General features: G+C 37.0%; 1 protein-coding gene across 1 annotated transcript in view; it reads right to left on the reverse strand.

The window, feature by feature from the left end:
• The window catches only part of WBP4 (WW domain binding protein 4), a 32491-nt gene that overhangs the window by 10188 nt on the left and 2702 nt on the right, over positions 1-19601 (reverse strand). Inside the window, exons 3-9 of the mRNA XM_007119800.3 lie at positions 17889-17951; positions 17676-17799; positions 13403-13570; positions 12280-12326; positions 11740-11815; positions 9577-9782; positions 5791-5954 (exon numbers count right to left, since the gene is read on the reverse strand). Of these exons, the coding sequence (XP_007119862.1) occupies positions 5791-5954; positions 9577-9782; positions 11740-11815; positions 12280-12326; positions 13403-13570; positions 17676-17799; positions 17889-17951 (848 nt within the window). The remainder of the gene's footprint in view (positions 1-5790; positions 5955-9576; positions 9783-11739; positions 11816-12279; positions 12327-13402; positions 13571-17675; positions 17800-17888; positions 17952-19601) is intronic.

Below are 19601 nucleotides of genomic sequence, written 5' to 3' on the forward strand. Positions count from 1 at the left end.
CGGGGAAGGCCACCCCAGAGGGAGGCCCGCATACCACAAAAAAAAAAAAAAAAAAAAAAAAAAAAAAAAAATGGGCAGAGAAAATGAATAGACATTTTCTGAAGAAGACATACAAATGGCCGAAAGGTACATGAAAAGATGCTTGACATCACTAATTGACAGAGAAATGTGAATCAAAACTGCAATATCACCTCATACCTGTTAGAATGGCTAGTATTAAAAAGACAAGAGATAACAAGTGTTGGTAAAGATGTGGAGAAAAGAGATACCTTCAGCACTGTTGGTAGAAATGTAAATTGGTACAGACACTATGGAAAACAGTATGGAGGTTCCTGATATTAAAAACAGGACTACCATATGATCCAAGATTCCCACCTCTGCATATACATCCAAAGGATATATAAACAGGATCTTGAAGAGATAGCTGCACCCCCATGTTCACTACAGCATTATTCACAATAGCCAAGATATGGATAAAGAAGATGTGGTATATACATACAGTGGAATATTATTTAGCTATGAGAAAGAAGGAAATCTACCATCTGTGACAACATGGAGGGACCTTGACAGCACTGTGCTAAGTGAAATAAGACAGAGAAAGACAAATACTATATAATTTATATGTGCAATCTAAGATATCCAAACTTACAGAAACAAGAGTACAGAGGTGGTTGCCAGGTCTGAGGAATGGGGGAAATGGGGAGATTGGGCAAAAGGTACAAATTTCCAGTTATAAGACTATTTGGGGGAATCTAATTTATAGGATGGTGATTATAGTAATCATACTGTATTACATACCTTAAAGCTGCTAAGAGACTAGATCTTAAATGTTCTCACCACAAAAAAACCAACCAACCAACCAACCAAACAGAAACATGGTAATTGTGACATGGAGGTGTTAGCTAACACTATTGTGGTAGTCATTCTGCAACATGTCAATCAAATCAACACACTGCACACTTAACTTATTTATTTATTTTGGTCACACTGTGCGGCTTGTGGGATTTTAGTTTCCCGGCCAGGGATTGAACCCAGGCCCTCGGCAATGAGAGTGTGGAGTCCTAAGCACTGGACCACCAGGGAATTCCTATGCACACTTTAAATTTACACGTTATATGTAAATTATAGTATCTTAACACAGCTGGAAAATTCTTTAACAAATATCATCCCAAAAGAATAAAAAAGTTTACAACGTGAAAGGATTTAAAAATAATTGAAAAGGGCTTCCCTGGTGGCACAGTGTTTGAGAGTCCGCCTGCCGATGCAGGAGACACGGGTTTGTGCCTCGGTCTGGGAAGATCCCACGTGCCGCGGAGCGGCTGGGCCTGTGAGCCGTGGCCGCTAAGCCTGCGCGTCCGGAGCCTGTGCTCCGCAACGGGAGAGGCCACAACAGTGAGAGGCCCGCGTATCACAAAAAAGAAAAAAAAGAAAAGAAAAATTTAAACATACAGGAAAGTTCAATGTATTACCATATGTTTTAAATTTTAAGCCCTTGATGAAACACAAGATTTTAGGGGAAAATATGAATTACTGAAACTGACTAGCTGAAGCTACTTCCTACCCCTGCCCCCCTAACACCAGCTGCAGCATGTAACAGTGACTGAGTGCTTAGGTGTTCTAGGTACCAAGTATGAACACAGTGATAAATGTGTTAACTTGTTTTTTTCTAATTTATTCCTCACAATAAATTAGAAATTAGGCAGGAACTATTATTATCCCATTTTACAGATGAAGAAATTGAGGCTCATGTAGATTAGGCAACTTGCCTAATGTCACATAGATAGTATCCAAGAGACTGAAAAAGCTATCAAAAATTACCTCCCCCTAGAACTCCAGGACCAGAAGATTTTACTAGTGATTTTTTTTTTTTTTTTTTTTTTTTTTTGCGGTACGCGGGCCTCTCACTGTTGTGGCCTCTCCCGTTGTGGAGCACAGGCTCCGGAGGCACAGGCTCAGCGGCCATGGCTCACGGGCCCAGCCGCTCCGCGGCATGTGGGATCTTCCCAGACCGGGGCACGAACCCACGTCCCCTGCATTGGCAGGCGGATTCTCAACCACTGCTCCACCAGGGAAGCCCCTACTAGTGATTTTTTAAAAAACGTTTTAATCCCAGGGAAACTATTAACTATTTTAGAACATTAAAGAAATGGAAAGCTACCTAATCCATTTTATTTAGCATAAGGCAGATACAAAAATCTCATAAAATTATCATACATTTAACAAACAAAAACAAAACTAAACCATAGACCACCATTTCCCAATCAGTTTTCCACATCAGAGCTATGGCTACTGAAATTCACCAAAATCTATTTCTGATAACAATCCTTGAACAATCCAGAAATAAAGCACACTTCCTTAACATAATAAAGATTATCTATCTTAAGCCAATAGTCAATGTAATCCTCAATATAAATTTTTGAGACATTTCTATTGATATCAGCAACAAAACAGATGTGTAGAAATGCCCACTCCCCTTATTATTATATAACATTGGGCTTAAAAATGTAAATAAATAGGACATGAAATAAATAGGAAGTAGTATCAACAGAAAAAAAATAAAAAAATATTTGCAGACAAGTTTCTACATGGAAAACCCAAGACTCAAAAGAGTAAGTCTTAAAAATAATAAAATAATCAGCAACATAATTGGACACATAGGCTTTTTCACACCATAATTACTGGTTTACAAAATAATGGAAAAAATGGACTATATCTGCAATTAAAAATAGCAAAATATATAAAAATTTATTCATGTACTTAATAAACATGTACTAAGCACCTATTACGTGCCAGTCACTGTTTTTAGTCCTGGGGTTACAGAAATGAATCAAGTAGACTAATTGGCTACTTAGCTTACATTCAAGAAATGCAAGCATGAGACTTACACAGAGGCAGCTACAAAAGCCAGAGAGAGAATCCTACAAAATGACTTGAGTAAAAAGAGGCACGTACAACATTTTTTGATGAAACTATGAAATATTGAAAACACATCAATTTTTGCCAAATTCAACAAGTATAATTTATTTGTAATATTTATATAAATATTATACTTGTTGAACACTTGCAAATGATTTAATTAACATGGAAAAAATGGGAAGAGACTACTTAAGAAAATTTGGAAAAAAAAATACAGGGATACACCACCAGATATCAGAACATACCATATAAAAGGATATAGTTAAATCATAATAATTAAGGCTTTATGGTACTGTCACAAAGATAGGTGGACCAATGGAACAGAATAGGTAGCCAGAAACAAAATGGTAAATTTAAGAATTAAACACAAGATAAAAAAAAATGCCACTTAAAAATGGGGAAGAATGGTACTGGCAAAATCGGTTTGCCAGGTAAGATAAAAAATTATTTTACAATCTCATCTCGGGACTTCCCTGGTGGTCCAGTGGTTGAGAATCTGTCTTACAATGCAGGGGACACCGGTTCAACGCCTGGTCAGGGAACTAAGATCCCACATGTCGAGGGCCAACTAAAGCCCATGTGCTTCAAATGCTGAGCCTGCGTGCCACGACTACTGAGCCCGCATGCTCTGGAGCCCACGTGCCACAACTAGGGAAAAGCCTGCACGCCACAACTAGACAAAAGCCCGCGCACTGCAATGAAGAGCCCGCGCGCCACAACTGAGACCCGATGCAGCCAAAGAATAAATAAATATTTTAAAAAAATCTCATCTCATACAATGTATCAAAATTATTAAAGATGGATTAAATAACTACATAAAAGATGGATTAAATAATTACATAAAAATGTGGGCTTCCCTGGTGACACAGTGGTTAAGAATCCGTCTGCCAATGCAGGGGACACGGGTTCGATCCCTGGTCAGGGAATATCCCACATGCTGTGGAGCAACTAAGCCTGTGCGCCACAACTACTGAGCCTGTGCTCTAGAGCCCGCAAACCACAACTACTGAGCCCGAGCGCCACAACTACTGAAGCCTGCGTGCCTAGAGCCCGTGCTCCGCAGCAAGAGAAGCCACCGCAGTGAGAAGCCCATGTGCAGCAATGAAGACCCGACACAGCCAAAAATAAATAAATTAATTAAAAAAATAATAATAATTACATAAAAAAGAAGACCACACAAACCAGGAGGAGATACAAGTATAAACTTGACTTTTGGATGAAAAAGGGTAGTATCAATAAAACAGATCACAAAGGAAAAGAAAAGATATCAGACTAAACATTACAAAGTTCTACACATCTAAAACAATTATAAGCACAATTACAAGTCAAACGACAAATGTGGAAAATCCACCATAACTACTACTAATACATGGTTAGCTTCTGTACTACATAAGGATATTATGCAAGTAAGGAAAGACTAATACTTCAATAGAAAAATTTGCAAAGACTACGAACAGATAATTCACAGAAGAGTAAATACAAAACACTGATAAATACAGGTGTATGAAAAAAATGTTTCAACCTCACCAGTAAATCTACTTAGGAAGTCAGACACAATCCATCACATATTAAGCCAGCTGATGTTAAGAATAATGGCTTAACAGTAAACTTATCACATGGAAAACAAAATACTCAAATTTTAAGAAATCTCAGCTTTGAAGTACAGGAGATATTGGTATAGGAAGACCATCCTCCTATTGTAAGTCACTTAGGAAATCACTTAGGGGCTGAAGTAATCAATGCAGTCTATTATTTCTGCAACTTCAATATATACAGTCAATATACTTATGGTCCCTGGCACTATGTAGCATTAAATACACATTTCCTAATATTTCATTAGGTAAAATAAAAGCTGAATATTTAATAAAAACATTTTAATAGTTCAAAGCTATATTATGGTACAATATCACTAAGGAATCAATTCTTATTAGAACAGTATATAAAGCTGTCCAAAACTTGTATTACTCCGTCTTCTGAAAAAACATGACCTTTTCATTAAAGTACAGTTTTTTGGTTTGTTTTTTTTGGCTGCCCACATGGTATGCGGGATCTTAGTTCCTCGACCAGGGATCAAACCCAGGCCCCCAGCAGTGGAAGTGCAGGGTCCTAACCACTGAACCGCCAAGGAAGTCCCCTAAAGTACAGTTTTAACAATGAATAATTTCACTATAAAAGTATGCATGGAACAGTTATATTACATTACCATTTCAAAGCATTAATGTTTGGAGAAAAACTGCTTAATTCATATAAATACTTTTTTCCCACCTGAAGATATTTTTTAAGCATTTAAGAAACACCAATGTGTGAAGTTGGGGGTGACATTTTCCTTTCATTGTGTAAATGATCCTAAGACAATAGCTGATATGAACACATAAGCTAATAATGTAAACCAGGTATCATCTCTACCATGATCTTGTTTAGTTGATAAAACTGCCATTTTTTGAATAAAAACTTAGCTAAGTGTCATAAGCCATTTTCAATACAGTAACAAGACAAGAACTGTTTTCTTGCCTTTAGATAGATCCCATGAAGCATGTACTGAATATGCAGGTATTTGTTTCTCTGATAGAATAACAACGGTTGAGTGTGAGAATGCACATGTGTGTATGGTATGTTAAGTGTGGGAATGTGTGGTCAATAGAAATGTCATGTATTAGTAAGAATTAAAACAATCATTAGTTTACTTTAAAAAAAGAAACCTTAGCTTACAGTTTAAAATATTTAATTAGAAAAAACAAAACCATTCTAGAAATAAAGGAAATGAGCTATACTTTTAATGAGCACCTTATTCCTGAAATTAGGTACTGCAATTTATGGAAGCAATGGGACGTAAAATACCTGTAATAACAGTGGCATTAAGTTTCAAGTACTTACTGGGACTCAACCTCTTGTTTAATTTCTTTCCATTCTCCATATGGGTTTGATTTTTTATGAGCTTTGGGTTTTTCTTCATTTGGACCTGATGAATTCTTCCCTTGGGTATTTTTTTCTTTCTGTGTTTCTGGTTCAGTTCCTTTATCACTATTTTTATTTTTTTCCTGAAATGTCAAAGTTAAGAAATAACAAACTTCAAGCAAAACTGCCAGGACGAAAAATTTCTTTAACATAGTCTTGGTATTGATTTATAAATAATACATTAATTCAGTAGTTCAAATTTGCATGTAACACAACAAACGTACATAAAAGAACTTCTTTAATGCTTGATTAGGTTTTTCATTGAGTCTAAAATGCTATGACATCATGGCCAAGGCTGTTTTTTAAAATAATATAACATGATCCTATTAATGTTCTACCCCCGTCAGAGACATACACTGGCCTTTTTATCCTCTCTTCTCCACTTTACTGCTTCTCTCCTTACTTACATGTCCAACAGTGACCTCCCTTTATACTGTGCCCCTTTTGAATTTAATGCCATGTCACTGGACCCTTCTATACCCATTATCTATTTAAAGAACTCCCTCAACAAATTAGTGTTAACTGAAATCCATCTTCATGTTGAGGACACTGCAAAAACCTCACTGGCCTATACAACTGGTAATGATGTGAAATTAGAAAAAGACACACACCCCTGAGGTAGAAGTAGCTCCCAAGGAGCCCCTGGAGAGGGCTGGTGCTTTTACGGAGCTTTTATCATCTGGGATAACAAAGCCCCAATGGCCTGGTTTAGCATGTGGACCATGCGTTAGATTTCAGCCTCTTCGTAAACTGCACAACCATGGGCGGCAGTCCTGGAACACTGTTTTGTTTGCAATGCTTTGAATGGATGTTAACTCATTCCCTTATGCTGTTGATACCACAGAAGCAGGAGACAGCATCAGCTTTCTCTTAGCCAACCTGACTGCTTCCAGGCCATGACATTTTTAAAGTAAGACATTTTTACTGAGGTCAGGCAATAAATGCCTCCTCCTCTGAGGCTTATACCACCTTCTATATAGTTCTCTTCCATTCTTCCTCTCATGATCTAATGACCTCTGGCCACTACTCCATATATATATTTTTTAATGTTCACACTTAAGTGTATGTATGTTTTTTCCTTTATTTATTTATTTACTTTTTGGCCATGTGGCATGTGGGATCTTAGTTCCCTAACCAGGGACTTAACCCATGTCCCTGCATTGGAAGCACAGAGTCTTAACCACTGGACCGCCAGGAAAGTCCCCATTTCTCCATATCAAGTTGATGACTCTGGCAACTCTGTATGTTCTCTCTGTTCAAATTCTTGTTGTCCATATTGTAAAGCAACTATACTCTAATAAAAATGAAACAAAACAAAAAACCAAAACTCTTGTCATCCCAGAGCTTAAAAATTCCCTACCCTCAGTTTTGTGACCCACAAAACCAATGACTTCGGCCTTCACTATATTTCAGCCACCTAATAAGATATTCTCCTCATGTGCAGCACCTGGTGCATAGGTAGTATTCAAATATTAGATCTTCACACTTATGTTCCTTTTAATTTGAATGATGTCATCACTCAAAAATGCCCCACTTACGAAATCTTAAACTCCAAAAGCCCACCCTCTGACCACAATGTTATTCTTTTGGCTTTCTGGCTCGCTTACTTCTACAGTACCTCCTATCCAACATCATTACCATCTCTACTACCTTAATTTCCTGTGTTCTGAGTTTGTTAGTCTCATCTAGACTTTACCTTCTTCGTTATCAGGCCCCAGTCCACAGAGAATCACGTTATAAACATTATTTTGCTAGCACCCTTAAAATATCTTTGTCCCTATGCCTGTCTATTGCATAGGACCTAAAAATCTCCAACACAAATCTATCCAAACATTAGTTTGTCAAGTGTTACAAAAAAAATCACACAACCATACAAACTGATGAGATTTCAGAATTTATGACATCCAATTTCAGCAGAGACTTTAACACTGCTTAGTAATGTGTCTCTAGTTATTTCTTCTCCTGGTCCCCTTAGTGATTATTCAAAATACATATTCAGCTCCACAGGGCTGAATTAATAATTTTATATTCATATCATGGAATACTATCCATCCATTATTTTAGTACATGAAGGCTTAACAATGTCTTTGTGACAGATTAAATTGGAAAGTGATAATAAAACCTTATTACAGTATGACTCCATACCTTGTTTAAAGCAATGTACAAGTCTGAATAGAAAATGATAGACCAATAACATCAAGGTATTATACTGATTTCTCTGGGAAGCGGCAGGATTATAGCTTGTCCTTTTTTGTTTATCTGTATTTTGTAGTATTTTGTTTGCTTGAAGTTAATAATATCTGTCCCACGCTGGTTGCTGGGTTACCTAAATTTCACTATAAACGCTGTGAGATATCTACTACACAGGAGCTTTGCTGCTGCTCTTCTATAAACTGGATACATTCCTCACCCTAAGTTCCACCAAGATTTATGGGGTAGGTTGAGAAGTTGCAGGCAATGGCAAGACCCTAGGTAAGGCTGGAAGTGCCCTCTCTCCAGCATCCTGGATATTCCTTCACCTCTCAGGCCAGTACTCAACCATAGATCAATGCTATGTATCTTGCCTGCTTTGGCACCCAGGCTCCTGAGTGTTCCTGGAAAGGTCACAAAAGCAGAAGGACTAGCAATACTATTAACACTATTAAAATGTCTGTTTTACTTTCCCACCATGGTTGGGCACTTAGCACCACCACCTGTCAATCCTCTTACTTAGTTCATTTCTTCTCCCACCCTGGCTCAGTGATTATTTTAGTCTGTTAATGTTGTCACACTCCCCAAAGCTTCTCACTCTCAGCAAGCAATCTTGATTTCCTTATACATGAGTAAATTGAGGCTAAAAGGCAGGACTCTTCTTTCCTGACAGCAAATCATCCATAGTCATACCTTATAGAAAGTGAAAACCTTACCTTCTTACAGAAAATGAGTTTACTCCTTGTTCAAGACCAACCTATCCACTTACCCTTGTTGGTATTCCCTTTCTACCTCCTTTGGAGTCCCTCTTAAGGAAAACATCACCACCACAAATCTCTCACAATGAAAAGTCAGTATGCAGCCACCATCTTATCATCTAATTTCTACTTTTCATTTCATATCCAAACCACATATACACTGTGAACCACTTTTCATCCTCCTGTAACTGAGTTTTCCCACCTAAAACTCTGGTATAACTGCTAGAAGGATATCAAGGAGTTCCTTACTGCAAAATTCAATGGACATTTTTCCTTTTCTAGACCTAGTTAATCCCTGATGTTCTCTACTCCTTTGGCTTCTGGGATACTGAATTCTTCTGCTTCTCAGCATACCTCCCTAATCATTCTTTCCCCATTCTGCCTTGTGGGCTCCTTTCTCTCCTGCACTTAAATGCTTAATGTTTCCCAAGGTCATTTTCCTAGGTTACTTCATCCATTCTGAGACTTAAATTACTACCAGTATGTTGATGATACTCAAATTAACATTTCTAGCCTAGACATTCATATTTGCATGTTCAGACAGCTCTCTGAATGTTACAGAGGCATTTCAAACTTAGGAGGTCTAAAAATGAATTTACTATACAGTTATCAAATAGATATCAATAAATGATACAACCATTTGGTGCCAAAATGCATCTCTTGGTTTTATTTCTATCTTCTACCAGAAAGCTGAAGAAAGTCTGTAGATCTTTTCATAAATTAACAAACTGCTATAAAGAGTAAATCAAGGACTTACCTTAAACTTTATTTTTAGCTTTTGCGTTTCTGTAGAGACCTCTCCTTTTTTTCCTCCCTTTTCTGCTTCTTGTTCCCCATCAGAATCACTATGTGAATCTGATGATTTGGACTCTTCTAGGGTGCCAAGTGACTTTTCACTGACTTTATTAGAAAGCAGATCTCCAGAGTGTGGAATGAAATCATCAGGTTTTTCCCATCTGGATTCTATTCAACACATTTTAATAGTCAGGTTATTTAGTTACCAATTCTATTTAGTAGTAATTCCCAATACAATGTTTCCTGTCACTGTATATTAAGTGACAACACTGCATCTGTTTCACACCATCACTTGATCAAGAAGATAATAAATAAGAGATCCCAAAGGTCTTGCTATTATCCTTCAGAAATTAAATTCAACCAGTCTGGATTCACTAGATGTATAAACTACAGCCCCAATGGAAAGAGACCTAAGAACCGGTAATACCTTCTGAGGACTCAAAATTCAACCAACACCAGTTTCAGGAAACATTGTAATGGGCACACATGAGATTTCCTGAAATTTATTTATCACAAAATTTCCCTGGGATCTTCATAAAGTGGAATAATATGGCGAAAATCTGAATGAATATAATTTGTCATTTTATAAGGGAAAAAAAAAAAATCTCAGTTGAACTCTACTGCCACCCAGTGGTTTGTTGGGCTTTTAGTAAAATGATAGCAGTTCTAATTATCTGCAGTTATTCTCTATTTTTAGTTTAATAAAAGGGACAGGGTTTCTAAAATTTACTATTCTACTGGGGAAGTTTTAAGAGTAAAGGGGGCTCTATTAATAATCACATTGATCCAGACATAAACTGAAATCACTGAGGGAAAATCAGTATGTATAGTCCCTTATTAATTACAGGGTTCTTTCCAGCACTAATGAAAAAAATTACTTTTTCCTTGTCTCTATTTCACACAAGTAATAAAAGAACTTACAAGAAATAATTGGTTAAACATCTAATATGAACCAGGCACTGTTTGGGGAACTTTAGAGACACATGACCATCATGAACTCACAGAGTACAGGATCAGCTCTACTTAAGAGCAAATATAGGCTCAGTGACTTACCCACAATCATAGAGCTGGTAAGGGAAGCTGTGCGTTGAGCTCACTCAGATCTAACTCTATAGTTATATTATATGTTATTTTATCTTTATAAGGATTCAGTACATCAAGTTTACTGAGGTAGAAGCATTGTCATCATTGGGCAGGCTGGGTATATACTTGGAGGTCAAAAGGGCCTTTTCCTCCTAAAAGACTTAATGCTATGTAGCAGTCTTTGGATAGCAGGAATTAAAAAACAAACGAACAAAGCTCAAAGTTACACCAATACTATAGCTATTTTGGTAAATTTAATTGCAGAAGAAACCAACTATAATTACTGGAAAGACTAGTTTCATGAAATTAGATAAAATCTTAATTTGAAAAACTTAGATAATAATTAGGTAACAATAATTATGCATGTTTTCTAAATATTTATATAACTGAAAATTATTAAATTAGTAAAAGTGAAAATTAGACAGTCTTAGCCACTGCTAAAATAGCTTCAGTTCTGCTTTTTAAAATAGGAGAAGGGCTTCCCTGGTGGCGCAGTGGTTGAGAGTCCGCCTGCTGATGCAGGGGATACGGGTTCGTGCCCCGGTCTGGGAAGATCCCACATGCCGCGGAGCGGCTGGGCCTGTGAGCCATGGCCGCTGAGCCTGCGCGTCTGGAGCCTGTGCTCCGCAACGGGAGAGGCCACGACAGTGAGAGGCCCGCGTACCGAAAAAAAAAAAAAAAAAAAAAAAAATAGGAGAAGGCAAGTTGAATGAGGTGATCTTCCAAGGTAATGATTATATCTCTAAAATAATCACGATAAAAACCAATGATGGTAGAGAAAGTAAAAATGATTTTCAAAGTAAAAAAATTTGTGAATGCAGTATCACTTGAGAATAACAACACACGGCTCAGTATATTATAGAAATCTTTTTGCTTTTCCATTGTATTAATGTTTTTAAATTATAAAAAATACATACTTGCTACAGAAATATGTTTATCACTATACTAAAATTCTCAAGTTCAGACAATTCATCAGCAGGCTAATAAGCAGTGTGAGGTACAATTTTAGACAGCTTAAGAGACAAACAAAGGTAATACTTACCCCCTGTTTCTGTATTATAATAATAGGTATAGCCATTTTCACTTAAACTTTCTACCCAAACGGTCTTCACTGCCGTCTAATGGGAGGAAAAAAACCAGCATAAACTGAAGATGTGGTTATATATTAGATAACTAAGGCAGTCAGTCAAGCTTTCCTGTCCTCTTGACACCTGGCAATTAGGGGTGGTGGTACTGATCATGGCCAGGAAGCTTGATTTGTGTTAATCATGAGCCACCTTTCAGGGAGGGAATGCCTTGCCTCTGAAAGCCAGGAACAGTTCTTTGCAGACTGACAGGGACATGTAAGTGGCAACTGACTGCAAACCAACTAATATTTGCCCTGCGTGGACTTTTAGGGTAGACATCACTTTTCCACCTCCATCCACCCTTTTAACAAAAGGACTATAGAAAGAAAGAAACAAAGGGGGTTGGGGGGACAGGGAGGCTTATCTGGAAGTAAATTTGCTTAATCAACCCTACAAAAATCCCAGAAGCCAATCACTTAAAAGAATTAAAAGGACTATTAATGTGCTTCAGTTACCTTTTTTAAGTTTCCTTGAAATCCTTCAGGTTTCTCCCACTGGGATGCTTAAAGCAAAATATATTGCATTTGTAAAATCTTCCCCAAAAAATTTAATTTGGCAAAAAATTACAAGATATTCAACATGAATGAAATGCTACGTGTCTACAGTTTAAAACATAATTGAAAAATAAAAAGAAACAACATACATCCCAGTAGTACTGTGAAGAATACATGTGAATGCTATGTAACCAAGAAGGAAGGACAGAATGAAGGATAAGAAGTTACTGGTACTTCACAAGAATTATTAGAGACAGATAGGGCTTCTCTTAAAGATTTCTTGGAATTCAGGCTTGATAAATTTTGACATCTTGGGGCAGGGGAGAGTGAGAGATGGAATGAATGACTCCAAAGAGGAATAAGATGAAGAATGCAGGAATTAAAAACACATATTGCTGAGAGCAAGAGTATATAAAGTAGGATGGTGAACAAAGGCAGCAAGGAATAGGTGCCAGAGGGGAGAAAAAATGTAATTAATAAATAATTTCTATGTAAATTTGAGAAAGACTTATAATCCCTAGCATACAATTATTTATGGTTCACTGCTGAACAACAACACGCACTTCACTTATGGCTCAGTGCAAACTCTCAGAGATTGTTACTATTTCTATGTCGTCAAAAACTGACTGTGATTCTAGAGATCTTAATAATTACCATAATACTGGTGGCCCAAGGTTTTCTTCGTGATTAACTCTCTAATCTAATTTCCTACCTTCCTGACCGTTCTTACCTTTTCTTCTACCCATTCCTTTAATATATGTACAACCCACCCTTTCTACTTCTTGTTCTCTTCCTTCTCCTTGTGATCTCATACACTCCTAAAAGTTAAAATATTTATGAAGTTTTATTGAGAAAATATAAAGGTATAATTTATTTGTAAGGAACCCACTATTAAGTCTTTAATTATGACCTTGAGTCACTATGAGAAGGGTACCTTTTTAAAGGGCACATAATTTTTTTACCAGTGGCAAAAATGTAAAGTTAGTCTTTCATTGTTTAAACGTTCCAATATTAACTAAAAGTCCTAACACAAAACAAACTGTCAGTTATCATTCTCTACTATTTTTATGCCTAAATGACTTACCTCCTGTGATAAGATCATAATAGTAATGGTAACCCTCAGAGGTTATGCCTTCTACCCATCTGCCCTTTGAAGGGTCTTTTTTCTTTTTCTTCTTTTCTTTCTGCTGATTTGATGCAGAGGTGGGTGGGATAGTGCTGGTTATTGGTGACACGCTTGGATCTGAAATTTCTGAAGAAAGATGAGAAAAGGGTGAAGTAGCTGATGTAAATTTTTTTTCCTGTTATAAAACACTAATAATTTTATTCCAATTAAAAGCTTGACAAGATTCTTTTGGGAACTTGACACGTTATTACAAAGCCTATTTAGAAAGCTAAACATGCAAGAATATAAGAATATCCTGGAGAATTATAAAAAAGAAGTGATAAGGGGAATCTAGTCCTACTAGATATTAAAACATTCTGAAACTCTGATTAAAAAACCAAGAGTGTAAAATTGATCCAGGAGTAGACAAACATATGACTGAAACACAATAGTACAGAAACAGTTCCAACTGCATATTTCTGGTATTTCTTATTAGAGAAAAAAAATAATTTAACAAACGATGTTGGACTGACTGGTTAATTATTTGGAAAAAAGTAAATTTATTCTCCACTCCCTGCTCCTCCCATGTTTTTACATCAATATAAATTTCAGATCAAAGATATTTACAAAAAAACCCAAAAAAGTACAATAATGTTAAATTAGACTGCATAGAAATTCAAATATTTGCTATGGCAAAAACAAAAACAACAAAAAAAACATAAGACAGACAAATGATAAATCCTTACAACAAATATGACAGAGGATTAATGTTCCTAACAAAGATCCCTTACAAATCTAACATTCTAACACAAAAATGGGCAAAAAGTACAAAGGTACTTTAACACTTACTTCACTAATATCCAAAGAAATGCAAATACATGCAATTTTTTTTTGCATTAGATCAATAATACTGAAAAGAATGACCAAATCCACAGTTACTCAGTATGATCTATCGGATATTTACATGGGTATAAAAAATGGGTAGTTTTTATGGCTTTTCTTTTTTCCAAAGGAATAATTAGTTATTCCCAACATCACTTAACAAAATAATTTTATTTCTAGAAAAAGTATAAATCAGCCCAATATTTGTGGAGACAGCTTGATTTCATCAGTCAATATACAAAATATATTTACACTTTAAATCTGCAATCTCAATTCTAGAAATTGAGCCTATAGAGATAAATGTGAAAACATGCCTACATAAGGGTGCTCACTGAAACAGTCTTCCTAACAGTAAAAAACTCCAAGGAACCTAAATGTTAATCAGGAAAAGACTAGTTACATAAATTATGGCATTTTAATGGCATCCTATTATGGCATTTTATACCCTTTATTGAACACTTGTTACAAGTGGTCATAATAATGAGCAATTCATACCATTATGTTACTTAATTTTAGTAAAAATCGAAAGTCGTATCACTAGCAAGAGGCGATTCTGGTTGACCCCAAAGCTTGTGTTTCTAAACACTCTGTAGCCACTAAAAATAATGTGTACCTTTAATTATTTAAAAGAAAAGACGTATTTGACATATCATTTAGGGAAGAAATAAAACAACCCCCAAACAGACCACAGCATAAAATGTACAGTATAACTTTATTAAAAAAAATTCTAGATGTCTAGAGAAATCTTAAAAGCAGCTAGTTTTAAAAACTCTTTTCTTTGCCTATACTGTTGCACTTTTTTTTCCTCTCACTGTTGTGGCCTCTCCCATTGTGGAGCACTGGCTCCGGATGCGCAGGCTCAGCGGCCATGGCTCATGGGCCCAGCCGCTCCGCGGCATGTGCGATCTTCCCGGACCGGGGCACGAACCCGTGTCCCCTGCATCAGCAGGCGGACTCTCAACCACTGCGTCACCAGGGAAGCCCTACTGTTGCACTTTTAAAGGAATACATATTCTATTTAGAAAACAAGGCTATGAAAAACATTTGATAGGAAAAATCCAATTAAATATAAAACAATAAGATTTATTTGCTCATAGGGAAGCATAATAGAATCTCCCGATCTACCTAATTGATGAGATATGAATTTTCAACTATGTCTTTAATTCTGCAGGAATGCCTACAATCCTTTTTCCCCTTAAAATGAACATAAAGCTTTATCCTTGTAGAAATACAACTACCCCTGACTTTTAACTAATAATGTCCAGGATATTTTAAAAGTCTGGTCACGGACTTCCCCGGTGGTGCAGTGGTTAAGAATCCGCTTGCCGGGCTTCCCTGGTGGCGCAGTGGTTTAGAGTCCGCCTGCTGATGCAAGGGATACGGGTTTGTGCCCCGGTCCGGAAGGATCCCACATGCTGCGGAGCAGCTGGGCCCGTGAGCCATGGCCGCTGGGCCTGCGCGTCCGGAGCCTGTGCTCTGCAACGGGAGAGGCCACAACAGTGAGAGGCCCGCGTACCGCAAAAAAAAAAAAAAAGGAATCCGCTTGCCAACGCAGGGGACAGGGGTTTGATCCCTGGTCTGGGAAGATCCCACATGCCACAGAGCAACTAAGCCTGTGTGCCACAACTACTGAGCCCACATGCCACAACTACTGAAGCGCGTGAGCTCTAGGGCCCACGTGTCACAACTACTGAGCCTGCGTGCTGCAACTACTGAAGCCCGCGCTCCTAGAGCCTGTGCTCTGCAACAAGAGAAGCCACCACAATGAGAAGTCCTTGCATTGTAATGAAGAGTAGACCCCACTTGCCACAACCAGAGAAAGCCTGTGTGCAGCAACGAAGACCCAATGCATCCAAAAAAAAAAAAGTCTGGGCACAACTGTTCTTATGTGATGAGGGCAATGCCAATTAACTTAACTGTTACTCTGCTTAAAAAGTTAATCAAAAGCAGTTTTTGTTAGAAAGCAAAGAATACCATTCCATATTGACTACTGCAACCATTATGCAAGATAAACAACTGAGATCTGGTTTCAGGATGATGGATTTGTCATGGAAGAAATGCTTTATAGAAAGTTACCAACTTGAAGTCTAAATTCAGTGACAAGATAGATATACTCCACTTAAATAATGCCTTTTATCTGGAAATGAGTTATCCTCACACCCTCAAATTATCTACCTTCTTGCTGGCGAACACATGGTAAAATGGGAGCCTTCATACACTGCTGGTGAGAATGTAAACTCGTTCAACCACAGAGGAAAAAAATATGGAGGTTCTTCAGAAAATTAAAAAATAGGTCTCCTATACCATCCACCAATTCACGTCTGGGTATATACCCAAAGGAAATGAGACTGGATTATGAAGAGATATATACTTATTGCAGCATTATCACAGCTAAGTTATTCATAGCTAAGACAGGAAACAGCCTAAATACCCGTCAACAGATAAGTGGATAAAAAAAGATGTGGCATATATACACACACACACATACACAATTCAGCCATGAGAAGGGAGGATACCGTGCCATTTGCAACAACATGGATGAACCCTGAGCACATTATGCTAAGTGAAATAAGCCAGATACAGAAAGACAAATACTGCATGGTATCCACCTACATGTGGAATCTAAAAAAGTCAAACTTGTAAAAGACAGAGCAAAATAGGGGATGGTGGGGTGGAGGGATAAGACTGATGTTGTTTAAGGGTACAAACTTGCAATGAATAGCCAGAATAAGCCAGAAGTCTAATGAACAATATAATGAATATAGACAATGATATCATACTATAATTATGTAATATGATAAATATTGCTACAATGGCAATCCCATTAAAATAAATGATCAAAGTAACACACAATGTTACATACATGTCCAATATATTCAATAAAAAAATTAAAAAGTAAAAAAAAAAAGTCTACCTTCTAGTAGTAAAGTCACTTAATTTGTCCACACAAGGTTAAGTCACTATAATTCAATTATATAAATAAACATGATTCATAGTTTTGACCATATAGATAAAGTGAACAGGGGTTATAATGCAAGGCCAATTTTTTAAATGAATAGATCCATTTAGCCAAATAATTAGAATACATAACAACTCAAGTGTCTTGGAAATGAACCGCTGACCTAAGATAGAGCCAGGACTAGGAAACCCCAAGAGTAACACACTTGTTGTGAATGGAGGTATTGAAAGATGAAGATTTAAAAGCAAAACAAAAGTGCACGAGCAAAAGTCCCACAGTCTAAATAGGGCTGTGATGTACAGGCAAAGCACTAAGAGTATACCGAGTGTATAACCTCTCTATGGAAACAATAAGAGCTCACTTAGCATGCCCTCTGATGTTACTTTTAAAACATGCTGGCTCCTTTTTTACCTGACTCTAAGCCAAGCCTTTTCAAATCCTCTTGGTATGCTTTCAGGGCAGCTGCCTCCATTGCAGCAAACTCCTTTGATGCCTTTTCTTCTTCCTTTGCCTTATCCAGGCTTTTCTGTTTAATCTGCGTAAGACACATATAAAAGTGAAAGCTAGATAAAGGACTGATATTTACATAGAGAAATTGGCAAAGAAAGAAACAAACTAGATTACCTCACTGATCCTCTTTGCCACATTTTCCTTATGATTCTTTCCTCTTTCATGAAATTCAATGCTCTTGAAGATTAAAAAAAAAAAAGGGAAATACAAAGGAAAACTACACATCATAATGTTCACAGCAGAGTAACAGTAAATAAAGATATGGAACATAACAAAATTGAATTACAACTGGCAGAAAAGATAAAAATAATTCTAATGCAAATTGGTCCTTTTTATCAAATGATGCTAAGGAACTAAACCACATTATTTATTATTATGCCCTCTGACTAGGTTTCCTTTGGTGCTTAAAATAAACTATGATGACCATATTAATAGAGAAATATACAAGGTACACTTGATGACTAATCTAGTGAATATGATTGTAAAGAGGACTCAAACAAGACATGAAGCCAAAGGAGGAGTGGGAATAAAAAAATCTTAACTTCAAGAAACACCTCTCAACATAAAATGTCAAAACCGGCGAGTCTCTAGAATTTGTACTGCTCTACTTGCCACATTAGGTAAAAGACACAGAGAATAAACAATGATTCTTAGAACCTTATTCCTCCAAAATGCGAGAAAAGTAGATGTTAAAAAACTCCTCCTAAATTATAAACAAATACTATTACTATGTGGTAATGGTACAAAATGTAAAACTCCTATGCAGGGCAATTTGGCACTATCTGTCAAAATTAGGCTGCTGTAATAGAGAACAAAGAAGCTCCTTATATACTGATGATGAAAGACCTCCAGGATACGGTGTTCAATTTTAAAAAAAACAACTGTGATGCATGACAGTGTAAACAGCATGCTACCTTCTATGCATGCTGAAATCAGAACCTATATCTATATGCCTACATATAGAAACAATGGACGGAAAGACAAGAAAATTTAAAAAGTGGTAACCTATGAGGAATGATGGTAAATGGATGGATGGGGACAGAGTCGGTGAGTGAATGCTATTACCTATTTAACAGCCAGAATGCTCCCTAAATTACAAATGTGCTGTTGTATGCAGTAAGAAATTTCTGGTAACTTTTCAAAATAAGTTTTGTCAGTCAATTCTTATCTAACACATTTGCTGATTATTCTAAAGTACTGCTGTGAATTCCTCTTTAAAGTGTGACTTCATAAAGCAAATATTCATCCACTATTTTTCATATGTTCGTTTCCTAAAGTTGGTTATACTACACAAAGAATATTTAAGGCCTGTTCAAAAACAAATTAATTTTGTTTCTAGTTAAAGGTTAAATCAATGTATATTAGCAATTCAAGAAGATGAAGAAAGACTATCCTAGAAGGAATTATTTACTCTAGATCGGTGGTCCCCAAAATTTTGGCACCAGGGACCGTGGAAGACAGTTTTTCCCTGGGGTGGGTGGTGGGTGGTGTTGGTTCAGGCGGTAATGTGAGCGATGGGGAGCGGCTGTAAATACAGATGAAGCTTCACTCGCTCGCCCGCCACTCACCTCCTGCTGTGCAGCCCGGTTCCTAACAGCTGTGGACCAGTACCACTAGAGGCCTGGGGGTGGGGGACCCCTGCTCTAGATAACTCAAAAACACTGAATTGCTTGGATACTTCCAGGGAAGAGACTATCAGTGATCTGTGTAGCTTTTAAATTTGTGGCATTTTTTTTTTTTTTTTGGTAAGGGTGGCTAAGTCAAACAAAATAGTCAAGAACTTTAGCAACTATTCAAAATGATAAAAAAAAGCAAGACAAAACTGAA

Source organism: Physeter macrocephalus, chromosome 13, assembly GCF_002837175.3.
Source record: "Physeter macrocephalus isolate SW-GA chromosome 13, ASM283717v5, whole genome shotgun sequence".
Lineage (NCBI taxonomy): Eukaryota > Metazoa > Chordata > Mammalia > Artiodactyla > Physeteridae > Physeter > Physeter macrocephalus.